The sequence below is a fragment of the Hippopotamus amphibius genome, chromosome 1, assembly GCF_030028045.1.
Source record: "Hippopotamus amphibius kiboko isolate mHipAmp2 chromosome 1, mHipAmp2.hap2, whole genome shotgun sequence".
In the NCBI taxonomy this organism is placed as follows: domain Eukaryota; kingdom Metazoa; phylum Chordata; class Mammalia; order Artiodactyla; family Hippopotamidae; genus Hippopotamus; species Hippopotamus amphibius.
Window position 1 is genome coordinate 96,260,781 of NC_080186.1, and position 13,296 is coordinate 96,274,076.

General features: G+C 59.3%; 1 protein-coding gene across 1 annotated transcript; it reads right to left on the reverse strand.

The window, feature by feature from the left end:
• Positions 1 to 1,579: 1,579 nt before the first annotated feature.
• ALX3 (ALX homeobox 3) lies at positions 1,580 to 11,940 on the reverse strand. The gene is made up of 4 exons (XM_057745624.1): positions 11,664 to 11,940; positions 6,134 to 6,450; positions 3,102 to 3,230; positions 1,580 to 2,696 (listed from the first exon to the last, which is right to left on the reverse strand). The coding sequence occupies exons 1-4, from the start codon at positions 11,938 to 11,940 to the stop codon at positions 2,388 to 2,390; spliced, it is 1,032 nt and encodes a 343-aa protein (XP_057601607.1). The 3' UTR covers positions 1,580 to 2,387.
• Between the last annotated feature and the right edge of the window lie 1,356 nt (positions 11,941 to 13,296).

Below are 13,296 nucleotides of genomic sequence, written 5' to 3' on the forward strand. Positions count from 1 at the left end.
GGAACAGGCTCCGGGATGCCCATTCATATTCATTATGTGTGAAGTGGGCGGTTGTAAAGTTAGCTTTCTCTTCATTTAGCTGTCACTAGACAGAAAAATATGAACTGTGGGCAGATGCCCCTGGATGGGAGCCAGTAGCTGGTGTTTGGCCTCCTTGTGCCCTCCCCCACCAGGGCCTCCCTCCCACACAGGGCCCGCTCTGGCCTCTGCCCGCCTCTCCCACCCTTGCTGCCTTGATCTCTGACTCAACTTTATTTTCTTCTCTTGACTGTCTCTTCCTCCACTTCTGTGTCCTTTGCATTCACAGATTCTTTCCTCTTCCCCTCTTTCTAAGCTGTGAGAGAGGGAATCATGGTTTTTCATGACCATTGCTCTCTCTTTGTCACCCAGCACAATACCTGGCACAAGTGAGCACTCAATATTTGTAGAACAAACTAATCTTTCTCTCTGCATCTCTCTTTTGTGAGACAGCAAGTCCAAAATTTTGCTGGCCACTCCTTGGGTGGAAAACTTGTGGTGCAGTTCTCTTAACCCTGGAATGAGGAGTGTGGGTTTGCACCCCAGTTCATCATTGACCAGCTGGGTGAAGGTGATTCTGTTCATCAGCGGTAGCTGGGGTGGCCTCTCCCTACTGCCCAGACTCCTCCCTTCCTGATGGACACAGGGCTCACACCTAGACTTCAGAAGCCAGGCCCTCAGACGGAGGGAAGGGAAGAGAAGGAAGACACTGGTTTCCTCTGGGGGGTGCTTGGGCCTTGTCACAGTGACTGTCTTGGTCGGCAAATCCAATCTGATGGATTTGCCCCCTCCTTGAGAAGAAGCGTGGCACTGGCCACTGGCATCTTTGTGTGCTTGGGTTTCTCTGTGCCTGGAGGAGGAGGCTCAGGGTCCGGGGAGCGGGGCTGCTAGCTGAGGCCGCGCTGCTCTGAGCATTGTGGTTGTGTTTCCTGGGAGGGTGAGAGGGCCAGGCCTGCTTTTTTCCTGCCTTCCAGGAAGATAAGGCAAGAAGCGGGGATGAAGGATAGAATGGGTAATACTTTGAAACCACAAGAAAGAGTCCTGGCTTTCGTCTCTGCCCTACAGCTCAGACATGCTCCTGGGGCATCTGGGTTCAGCGAAAGGCCCCACCCCCACTACTCTGGGGTCCCAGCCCAGGGGAGCTCAGAACCCTCAGTGGGCTCCCTGGACTTCCATTCCATCTGCCCTCCAGTGTCAGTTCAGCCACAAGCTTATTTCAGCTCTCAGTCCCCTTCCCATCCCCAAATTTCCCTTTCAGATGAGCCCAGCAACCCTAGAGCTGGGCTTTCCCCCCTGCCTCCTTGTACCAGCTGAAGCCACAGGGACCCTGAGCAGGTGACAGAGCCAGGCATGGCACACATGGGCCTTGAGGACTGGCCACAGGGCCATCCTCCCCTAGTCCCTAGGATCCCTGCCTGGACTGCAGGCACAGACCAGCCCTAAAGCAACCAAGTGCCAAACCCTGAGGAAACACCATCACCTGGTATAAAAAATACTGCCACCTTTATTATTATGCTGGGCAGCACAATTTTTACAGAAGTATCTTTACAAAAGTGGGGTTTGGAACCTCAGGGGCTGAGTCTGGAATGTTTTATTCTTACCAACATCCAATGAGTAAACCAAGGGAGCCTGCAGTTTCCACGGCAGTGCTCTGGCCTGATCTCATGGAAGAGAATCCAGATATCTGGCGGTTTCTGGTGGAATTTCTGCCCCTGGCAGGGGGAAGAGGACTCCATAGCATGTTGCAGGAGGGGGCACATGTTGTAGGACAAGAGCAGAGATGGCTGAGCAGGAGAGAAGAGGTGCCTTTTACACCGACCTTCAGTTTCCAGGCCCTTGTCGGCGCCAGATGCTGGGTGCACGCCCCCTTGTGGTGGGAAGGGGAAGTGAGGTTAGCCCTAGGCTGTCATGTAAGACAACCTGGTTTCCCCTGCATGGCAAGAAGTGCCTAGTTCAACCTGTTTCGTTCTCCCATTCTCCTGCATTCCCTGAATGAGGTGCCAGTTAAGTTGTTTCAGCTGGAGGGATGACGGTTAAACTCCGACAAAGTCTGAAGGAAGCAGGGCAGTATCTTTTTCCCTCCGGCCCAGAGTTTGGGGGAGGGGACCCGATGCGTGGTAGGATGAGGCCTACCTGCTTTGAAGCCCCCTTCCTCCTTGGCAGCCTTGCCTTATTCTAACAGAAAAGATTCTGTAGCTTGTTCCCTGCGGAAGCCTGAGGGTCCCAGCTGCTCTGCTGGGCTCTCCAGGAACCCTCTGGGCCTTGGAGGCAGAGGTGTGTCCTCTCTGCCATTCAGGCCGGGGTGGGGTGGGAGCCGCTGGGAGCGGAAACGGGGCTGGGCAGCTCAGTCTGCGTGTCCACACGCCAGATCATGTGGTCCAGTTCAGCAGGCTGGGCGGCTCCTTGGGCTTCACCCTGAGTGAGATGAGGCTTGGAGACTTATAGTCGCCATCCGGGGAGGGCTCACAGCTGTGGCCCCCTAGGGTGGGGGAAAAGCCATGGATGGAGTAGATGCCAGGGTGGGCTCCAGGAGAGGCTGGCACCCCCATGAAGCCAGCTACATTCCCGTGAGAGTGGGAGTATGGAGACATGCATGGGGAGGGGATGCCCTCTGGAGACACGAGGCAGGGCCCCCCGGGGCTCCCAGACCCTGGACTGGGCCACAGGGAGTTCTGCAGCTGAAAAGAGAGAGAAAAAGAAAGCCCATGAATCAGGAGCCCCAGGGGCCTCCTTTACCTAGGGACTCTCTCTTTGCCCTTTTAGGGCTCCAGAAACTTTCCAAGAAAACTCCATTTGGTCTAGGTCTAGAATCTGCTCCCTCCTAACCCCAACACTTGCAGTGGCATCTCAGAAGGCCCCTGCCATTACTTCTCAAAAGATTTCCTTCTGTGATTCCTTTGTACCAACTGCTCTGCAAATATCATTCATGACACTGGTAAGAGCCCATTCTGCAGAGGAAGAAGTGATTTACCCACAGTCACACTGAGCCCTAATGCTGCTCCAGGTCTTCCTGGGGCCACAGCTCACACTCTTGCTGGCTTCCCCCATGGAATTGCCCTGAGACTGGTGGAGTGGGGTCTCACCTGGGGATGGCTGTCGGTTCGGGGCAGCATGGAGATGTCATAGGCAGACGTGAAGGGGTTCCGCCCCTCCTGGATCTTCCCATAACGCTCACGCTTCCGCCACTTGGCTCTGCGGTTCTGAAACCAGACCTGGGGGCAGGTTGGGAGAGGTTGAGGGGGTGATAAAGCAGCCCTGAGGTGTGGAGCCCACTGGGGAGAGAGTTGATGGTTGTATCCTTCTGTGGGGTGGTGGGGAGCTGGCTCCAGACTGGAGGATCTTGAGTTGCAGGCACTTAAAAATTCACATAATTCTCAGGGCCAGGGAGGGAGCCTGGGATGGGGCCTGTGAGAGGCCCAAGCCCAGAACGGGTTTATTGGCCCCGTGGGCCCTCCCCCGCTCCCCAGGCTGACTCACTCTCTGGTTCTCCAGCCTGGCTGTGTAAGGGTATCACGGGGGTCTGTGCCCTCAGAGGCCCTGGACCCGTACACATTTGGGGTTCCTAGCCCTGCTGCCTGATCTCTTTCCCAACGTTCCCACCTGATCACATCTGAGAAATCATAGGCATTTCTGTTCAGGTCCTAGTCCTGCTTAAACTCTCAGTGGTTCCCTGGAGACCTCGGCTTAAAGCCCAGCTCTTTAACGAGGCCCCTTGGCACTGACCCCTGCCCCTCCCCACAGCCTCATCTCCTGTCAGGCAACAACACTCAATTCTTCTTAGCTGCCTCTCACCCCAGCTCACCTGTGAAACACTCTGCTATCTTGCTCCTCCTGCCTTTGCCCAGGTTTTCCCTGCCTGCACCACCCCTCCCCCCACATACATCTGAGCTGGGCACTCTCCACTGGACTTCCTAAATACCCCCGCATTGCCCTCGTTATACTTACCACATCCTGCTACCATTATCTGTTTTGGAATCTGTCTTTCCATTCATTTGTGAACTCCTGGCAGCTGGGAGTGGCGTACCTGTGCTGTGCACAGATCTGGGGTGGGTCGGTCATCTGGTATGTGCTCTATGTGTATTGGTGCATGTATTTTGTATTTCTACCACTTAATAAACTTTTATGTGTCAGGCTCTAGGCTAGACATTGGCAATATCAAAACCAAACCAACCCCCCGAAATCCTCCCGCTTTCCAGGGATTTAGCTGGGAGCCACAACAAAAGAAGCTGCGTGTATGTGTATGTGAGTCCCTCGCTCCCCATACCCCCTCTCACACAGGCAGGTAAGGCCAGCCCAGTTTAGAAGCTGGGCATAATCCCAGCCCCTAACCCTGGGTTGGAGACCCCAGAGCAGGCCTGAGGCAAGACTGGGGAAGGGCCGCTACCAGCTTTCCTTTCTCTGCGGTCCCTCCCCTGCAGGCAGATGGAAGAGCCTGGAGTTGCTGATCACTTTTCTGGGAATCCTTCCCTGTCACCCACCACCCGCTCTCCCGTCCCCGCTCTGGACCTGCCCCTGCACTGTCCCGTGTGCGGTCCCCTTACTCCTCCCAGCGGGGCGAGGTGTATGGGTGGTGTCATGCCCCTGTCAAGCATCCCTACTGTTGGGTCTCAATCATCACGCAGGCTTCTGGACTAGGTCTGGGGGCCTTGTGGCCACCCCTCCACCCTTTTAGGGTTGAAAAGGCCCAGAAGAGCCGTAGGGGCCGTGTGCTCCCCTTCCCCAAAGCAGTTCCACAGGGGCAGCTATTCAGAGCCCACCCCCACCCCACGCCCACCGAGGCTTGCTGGGGTGTCTGGAGATGTGACATTTGGACGTCCATGGCTTATGTGGTCTGGGGTTATCTTGAATGCTGGGCCTTTCACCATGATGGTCCCAGGCCCTGAGGAGCCCTGGGGAAGCAGTTCTGGAAGTCTGTTTTGGGTGCCACCTGGCAGGAACATGGACGCAGGAAGACCCAGCAGAGAAGGGGAAACAGCCCAGCCCACTCTGGTCCTATGTTGAATCCAGCTGTAGGGCCTTCTCTGCTAGGCTGCAGCTGGCCTCTTTATAAACTGACTGCTGGTCCCCTTATTCTGCCAGGGCTGACCCCTGCCCCACTGCCCTCAGAGCCTCTGGAGGGCCCCACCCAGGTTGTGGTAAGCATGAGCTCTGCCCCTACTAAGTCTCCTCTGCCAGGAGAGGGACTCTCCTCTGCTTAGGGGTCACCTCCTCATCTTTCCCAAGAAGCCCAAAGCCAACCCTTCACCTGGTGCCTCCTGCTTGGCATCAGGGAGCCTGCTGCACATCAGGCAGGTTCAGAGCAAGGCAGCAGTGACCACCTTCCCCTTGGGCCAGACTCTTACTGAAGCCTCCTTTTCCGTTCCCACCTCCTGCCTGCCACCTTCATGTTCTTTCTCACTTCCAGCATGCTTTGGATGTGGATTCCCTTCCCTTCTCCCTTTCCCACCATCCCTCCATCCTCCCACCCCATCCAAACAGGCTGGGCTCCACCCTAGTGAAGCTGGCGACAGCCCCATCCAGCCCCGGGGCCTGATCTCTGTTGGGGAGAGTTTGTTGTGGCCAGGGACTCCCTGCCAGGCTCTCCCAGCCACACTCTGGGAGTTGGCAAGACTGAGGTCACTGGTCCAGGATGGCTTTAGGCGTCACTGATCCTGAGGTGCCTAGCAGGGACCCTCCCCATTTTGGGCAGCTACCTTAGGAACAGCTCTGATACGTGTTCAGCATTTCACGTCTTCCAAAATGCTGTCACATCTGTGATCCTCAAAGATAGCCCTTACGTAGCTAGTACTATCATTCTCTTTTCCTAAACTGGGAAATCAAGACTGAGGGCTTCAGTGACATGCCCCAAGCCACCTGGTCAGCTAGTGAGTGGCAGAGTTAGGATTCCAGGAGGCTGTCACCCCCATCCCATGCAGGATCCTCAACTTGGGCTGCAAGCCTGTGGCTGCAGCAGAGCCAGGCATGGAGGCGAGCCCAGGAGGGCCGATGTGGGCAGGCACGGGGGAAGACGGCTCTATGTGGTGCCAGTGTCCCCCTCTCCCAGCCCCTCCGTGACCTGGCTCACGGTCTGGATGGTCGAGGCAGCCAGAGAGCCCTGTGGTCGGGGTGCCCTCACCTGTACCCGGGCCTCGGTGAGGTCCGTGCGCAAAGCCAGCTGCTCCCGGGCATACACATCAGGGTAGTGGGTTTTCTGGAAGACTTTCTCCAGCTCCTCCAGCTGGAATGTGCTGAAGGTCGTGCGGTTACGGCGCTTCTTGCTCTTGTTCTTGGCCAACTCCATGGAGTCAGGGAGTCCCGGGGACAGAGGGACGCGCAGGCTGGCCAGGCAGGGGCCTGGGGAGCCTGGCAAGTTAGAGGGCCCGTCTCGGGGGCCCCCTCGGCAGTCCAAGGGCAGCTGGGGGAAGCTGGCAGCTTTGGAGGCCTTCTCCTCAGCTGCAATGGAAAACACAAAAAGGAGGATGGAAACCGAACCAGGGGGTTTTGTGGGTGGAATGGAGGGAGGGGGAAGACCGTTGACGCTTCAGTCCCCGCCTCCCCCTTCCTTTTTCCTCCTGTCCTCCCAGCAGCCACACTTCAAGCGAGCCTGGCATTCGGAGGCCTGCCTGCTGAGCCTCCAGATGGGGAGGGGGCCCTGGGGAACCATGTGCTCTGTGGTCTGGGTGGATCTGCCGGGGCTGGAGGGGGTTCATTTCGGGGAAGTGCTCGGTGGTGGCACATCCCACGGAGTATGGAGGTGCCAGGATTGATGCCACGGCAGGGCCTAGCACAGGGGCAGGAAGAGGGGATGGGGATGGGGTGGTTGACATCTCCCTGCCCCTGCTTCCTTGTCCCTGACTGAAGGCCTTGGCTCCCATGCCCATGTCTCTGCTCCAGGACTGGACAGGGATGCTCAGACCACCTGTGGCTGATCTGGCTGTGCCTTATTCTCTGAACCCTAAGTCTCAGGACAATGTCAAATCCCCCTGTCCTAGGGAATGAAAGGCAAGATGGGGCAAAGAAGCTTCAAGAAGCATTGTCAAATTCCTCTGAAAATACTGATGTCTGGGCAAGGACTTAAGCTCCAGCATTAGACAGCGGGAGACAGGAGACAGGCTATGCTTGGAGAAGGAAAAAGAGGGGACAGCGTGGAACAGGGCACAGCCCCATAGCCCAACATGCTTGCCATCGTCTCTTCCCCCCACTGCACCCCAGGAGGTTCCGACGGCTCCCCCGTTGCCCACGATGAACAAGCAGCCCCACTCTGAAGCGCTAGCCCTCACTGGAAGCTTGGTGGAGCTCCACCACGACCAACTGACCGACCGACTGGGGCATGGTGAAAAACAGGTCACCCTGATCACCCCGCCCTCTCCCTCTGGCAAGGACCCCCAGCAGCGTTGCCATGAAACCTCTTCTTAACAGTCCTCTGGGATGGCAGCAGTGACGCCACAAAGACGCCCCACTGATTCACACAGCCCCTTCCCTGGCCCCAGGCCCATCCCCAGCGGGGGCCTAGCCCCCAGGAGGCCCAGTGAGCTGGCACCATGAGGCAGTTCTTTCCCCGGACTTGGCATTGGGATCACAGCTCCCGGGTGGGAGTGTAGGGGATGGGGTGGTGAGGGATAGGACCAGAGAGATGGGCTCTGGGGTTCTGGGTCTGATGAGTCCCTGTCTGCTTGTGGAGGACAATTTGGGCAAGGTCCCCCCGCCCAGCTGGAAGGTGATGGGTGACCTCCCAGGACCACCCAGGCTATGAAATAAGCTACATTTCATGAGTGTGTCCTGCAGGCTGGGGAGAGTCAGGTAGGGCCAGTGCCTAGTGACAGCCCAGACGCCAGGCTTCTTTCATAATTCAGCTGGAATACAGGTGGGGAATATGCTTCAGTTCCTAACTTCTATTCCTGGGCAACACATTTTGGTTCTAGGGGTCGTTCCCCTGGTAGGACCTGAGGAAGGAGCACGCAAGAGAAGCTGAACCAAATAATTTTAAATAGTCACAAAGACCAGGGAGACTGGGAGGGGGCATCACACACATAGCAGGCCTGAAAGGGAGGGACCTTGGTATCTTGGATTCAGAGGGAAGGACGGCTGAACTCCAGGCAGAAAAGGGCTAGGGTGGCTCAGGAATGAGGGTCAGAGGAGCACTCACGTCACTGCAGGGAGTTCCCCAAAGCTCTGGGGCTTGCTCACCTGCCTCTTGGGCCCCGAGTGTCCATCTCAATAGGATCTGCCCATATTGGACGTGATCAGACCTGGGGCTCTGGGACTTGCCTTCTTGACCTTCAGCCACCCAGCTACCAGGGTAAGGGATGAAAATGCAGCAGGCCTTCTGGGAATAGCTATCTAAAAAAAGAGCCAAGCCTGCTGGCCTCTGCTGCCCTCCTGGGACTTGGCCTCCCAGGACTGCCCATTCTACAGCCCTCTCAGAGTACCACAGAAATTCTCCCCTCTTCATTGCCATTGCCCTGAAACATCCATCTGCCTGGAGGACTCCAGTGTGAGGGCAGCATTCCCCCTCTTTGGGGACAGGGGCACGTCTCATGGAACACCAAGTAGACCCCTAGGAGCAAAGCCCAGAAGAAAAAAGAGATGGAGGGTGGGCTAAATGGAGGGCAGCGATCAAGGAAAGGCAGAGCAGGAGTAGAAGCCAGCAGTTTGAATCTAAGCTTGTCGGGGGACGGATGCACGGATGCACTGTAAGCCCAGAGCATGTTCAACGTGTGCACAGGCTCTGTACAGGAGTCACTTGCACCTTGGTGGGGACACTGGGTGATTAAGGGGGTAGTGCTCATGTTGGAGACTGGAAGCCTGGATGGAGCTCAGCACTCGGGTGTCTGTGGCCTGCACAACCTCAGAACCACAGCAGCAGTCTGTGCCTGAAAGCCAAGAGTCATGAGGAGCACCGGCAGAGCTCTATCCCTGCCTCGTCTCTCACACCCAGGGGGGATGCCAGAGCCCTACTAGGGGCTGCCTCGAAGCCTTGGCAGCTCGGGAGCCGCACCGCTCGGGCTGCCTACTGGGAGTCCCCACTCCCCCATGGATGGCATCCGTCAACGCCGCAGGACCAGCCATCTGGCTTTCAGCTTTCGCAGCCTCGCTCCGCCCGCGCCCTTTCCCAAGCGGCACGCAGAGCTCTCTGAAGCCTGGGCTTCCGCAGCTCAGGCCGAAGATCCGAAGCCGGGGTGGGCCTACACGCCGTTTGTAAACCCCCAGTGGGGCGTTGGTGCATTCCCTAGAGGTTCCCAACCTTGCCCTAGAAGCCTCAGCCGGGTCCAACGACTGAGGACTCTTCTCGAAGTCCGCGGCCGGCCCGTAAAGCGCGGTCAGCCTCGTTATCCGGCTCAGGGCCTCAGCGGCGGCGGGCGCGTTCCGAGATCAAGAAGCCAAGCTAGGGCACAGACTGGACGGCCCCCGGCAGAGCAGAAAGCAACAGCCAGGCACTTCTCTGTGCCTCCGAGCAGCCACGCATGAGGGTGCGACGATGGCTGGCGCCGCCAGGACGCGACCGCGGCCGAGACCAGGGCTGGGCGCTCTCCGCACAGGGCGGCCAAGGGCTGGAGAGGAGCGCCGTGCGCCAGGGTCTCGAGCGCGCAATCGCCTGGCCTCTCAAGGATCGCGGAGCAGATGGGGCGCAGCTGCGCGCTCACTGGTCTGAACTGGAAACGCTCGGAACTCCTTATTTAAAAGCCGAGAAATTAGGCGGGTTCCCCATCTGACCAGCATTTCCCACCAAGCAGACGGCGCGGCCCGAGCCCCGGAGGCCGTCCCTCCCTGGCAGCCCAGCTCTGCCACGGGGATGCCGGCCGCCCGCTCGCTCGCCGAGCGCTGGCCAGGGCACTGGGGAGGCCAGTGGCGGCCGGGGTCTCCACCCAGTCTCGGCTCGCACCCGCCGCGCCTCCCTTTCGTTTGGTCTGTCCTCCGCTCAACTTGAATCCTCGCTTTCCTTCTCCCACTTGTTCCCATTTTGCTGTTTTCTACTCTTTTAGGACGTCCCTTTTCCCTTGCGCATTGTCTGCTGCTTCTCCCTTCCTCCGTTCTCTCCTCCATTTGCCCGCTTCACTCCATCCTCCCCTTGCTTTGTTTTTTCGTTCGTTCTTCATTTATTCCCTTCCGTTCTGCCCAGCTGGCCGACCGCCTTTTACCTCTCTTTCTTTTCTCTCTCCTCTGTTGTTTGTCCAATTTCCGTTTCCCTCTTTTTAGCTGTTGTTTACACTTTTTTGTTTTCCTCCCATGTATTTCGTTGTTGACGCCCTCGCGGTCGCTAGCTTCCTCGCCGCCGCTCATTCTGCTGCAGCACTCTCCATAGTTTGGTCGGCGCCGGGGCCGGGGCCGGTCGCCACCCCGGCGGGCCGTGTGGGAACTGTCGGGCCCAGCAGGGACGCGGACCTGCAGGGTGGGTCCTGCCGGACGCGGCGCGCCGAGCCAGGCCGGGTACCTGTCACCGGCGGGTGCTCACGGCGCTGCGCGGCCGCCGCCGTCTGGCTGGGATCAGAGGAGCCAGGCCAACTGCTTCTCATTAAGTCCCAACTGTGGTTTTTATCAGGAGAGCCTCTTTCAAAGGGCACAGACACGAAGCTCCGCGGACTCGCTCATTTCCTGCGCTGACCCGCACACCTCCCCGCCCTCCCCTGCACATTCCCACCGCCCCAACTGGGCGAAGGCCCGAGCTGCCTGCCCTCTCCGTGGAGGCCCTCGAGGCGCCAGCGGGGCGGAGGAGGGTTGGGGTCGATCTCGGAGGATCCAGCTCTGGGCCTAAACTGCGGGATGTGGCAGCAAAGACGAGGCGGGCGCGGGCACCGGCACTTCCACAGGTCAGCCGGTGCAGTGGGCGGCGGCGGGGCTGCGGACCCGCCCGCCAGGGCCCGGAGTTCAGGCGCCTTCTTGGGAGACGGCGCGGTCCAACCGGCCTTAGCGCATAGGACCGAGGCCCTGGAGCTGCGGGCGCCCAGGGGTTAGGCCCTCTCCCGACGACCCCGCGGTGACGATCCAGTGCGAGGAAGCCAAAACTGCGAGAAGGGCGGCCATCGCCGTGCGTAACGACGGGGAGGCCAGGTTAGTCTGGGAAATAAGAACACAGTTATTCCGTATTGAGAATGGCCCTGGCACTGCGGCACCAGCCGCGGCCACTGCGCCGAGTGCCTTTCCCGGGGAGGCCAGGCCGCAGCCCTCGGCCGAGTCCGGCTTGGCCACTGTAGGTCGGGGCCCGCCTCAGGGCCCTCAGCGGGCGCCAGACACAAAAGCCGCGCTTCTCTCCCGCATCGGGGCCGACAGTTCAGTGTGGCGCCCGGGCCCTGGGCCCGGTCCGGGCTTCTGGGTCGGTGTCAATTTCAGCCCAACTCCAACCCAGCACGATCTCTCTTTCCCGGTTCCGGCAGCCTTCGGGCCCCACTGGGCCCGGAGCCGTCGCCACTCCACCCTCTCTCGATCTCCCGCCTCCCGTCCCCCGCCGCCAGAGGCACGCGTGGCTCTGCCTCCCGCACCGCGCTGGCTTCCGTCTAGCCGGGACCAGCGCCCGGCCGGCTTCAGAGGGAGCCGTGGCAAGGGACGAGAGAGGTAAAAAGTTAAGAAACAGGCGAGCGGGAGAGGGAAGCGGGGAGGCCCGGCGGGCCCGGGGAGGGGAGAAGGAGAGCGGGTCGGGGCTGCGCGCTACGCCCCGCGCCGCGCTTTACCTTCCTCAGGGCCCTCGTAGAAGTGGCCGCCGTTGAGCGCCGGGCTGGGCCCGAGGTCCTGCAGGTACTTGGCGGGCGGCTTGGCCGGCTCCGGGAGGTAGGGCTCCAGGGGCCCGCAGGCCGGAAAGCGGGTCAGCCGCGGGCCGCGGGGTGGCGCGGGGTGCAGGTGAGGCGCGGCGACGGGGGTTCCCTGGGGGCCCGGAGGCTCGTCCCCGGCGGCCGCGAAGGGGCCAGGCCCGGGCCCCACGCCGAAAGGCGCGCAGCGCTCCGGGTCCATGCCGGCTCGGGGCGCACAGGCCGCCGGGGCTCCGGGGCTCGCGCTGCCCGCGCGGCCTGTGAGCGCCCGCCAAGGGGGAGGGACCTGGGCGCGGGGGCGCGGAGCCCCCGGGAGCGGCGCGCGCCGCGGGGGGCGGGGGAGGGGGCCGCACTCTGACTTAATGCTGGAACCATCCACGTCACGTGCGGCCCCGCGCGGGTTAACCCCTCGGAGCCCGGGAGCCCCCTGATTCACTCCAGCCCCGGTATCAGAAGCAGTTGGAGAGGGGGAGTAAACCACCCCCTCTCGAAGGCAGGGTCCCTTTTGTCTGACCATCTTGGTGAGTCCCTTGTTTAGAGCAGCACCATTGGCTCTGATATCTGGCCCGGAGGCTCTTGACCCTGGAGGCGCGAGGCGGTTCGGGGGTAGAGACCTCCTCCACCCCCTAACTAATACTTTTAGGCCTGGTCTTCTGACATTAGCTGGGGATAATGGCTAGGGAGCAGGTAGGAGCTGGGCTGGGACTTTAACTCTCTTTACTGAGAGTTGGAAAAACTTACCTCCAGCAAAAACACCTCCGTTAGAGAGCTCATGTTTTCTCCAGGGAGAGGCGTCATTGGCAGTGTTCTGTGGAAACAGCTCTAATCTGGCAATGGGAGTTGGGAGCTGGTCATGATAATTAATTAGCTGTGGGGCCTTGAACTGGCCACTTAGTGTCCTCATCTGAGTGCAGAGGTTGGACAGAGTCAATCCTCAGAGTCTTTCTATATATTCCTGGTGGGTTTCAGAAGCAGAGGCAGGGCCAGAACAGACAGGGGGGCTCACAGAGGCAGCTCAGGACTGAACAGAGTCCAGCAGAGGTTCCCTTAGGAGCAGGTGGAGGAGTACCTAGGGGATTTTGTGTTTGAACAGCAGGCATGGAGTGAATGCCTTTTAGTGGGCAAATGATCTGGAAGTGCCTGGGGACCCACTGGACAGAGGCTGTCTGCAGCTCAGACCTCCAGGCTCTGCTGCCCCAGGCCCACCACTTTGGAAGGAGGCCAAGGTAGGACTGCGCCTCCTAAGAGTTGGGTCTCCCTAGCCAAAACGAAGCCATAGGACTAGGACAGTAGCTTAGAATTTCTGAAAAGTGAAACAGCCTCCACCCTATCTACAATCTGGGAAGTACCTGAGGGCCCTAGGACCCTGCTCACTTCTGGGGATTGAGGAGTCCCTAGGTCTGGGTTACACCGTTTTTTAATTTTCAGTGCCTCCAGAGACTAGCAAGAGGGGTGAGGAGTCAAACATCATTTGTATTTCATTTGAATTCTCCATTTTTAAAGGAATCCAAGGGGCCTGGTGTGAACACCTCCCTCTTCCGCTGGGGGCTTAGAGGGG

Excerpts from the sequence above, each read along its gene's own strand:
- ALX3 (XM_057745624.1), bottom strand. The coding sequence starts at position 11,940 with ATGGACCCGGAGCGCTGCGCGCCTTTCGGCGTGGGGCCCGGGCCTGGC. Across the intron at positions 6,451-11,663 it reads CTACGAGGGCCCTGAGGAAG|CTGAGGAGAAGGCCTCCAAA; the intron begins GTAAAGCGCGGC and ends TTTCCATTGCAG. Across the intron at positions 3,231-6,133 it reads TCACCGAGGCCCGGGTACAG|GTCTGGTTTCAGAACCGCAG; the intron begins GTGAGGGCACCC and ends ACCTGCCCCCAG.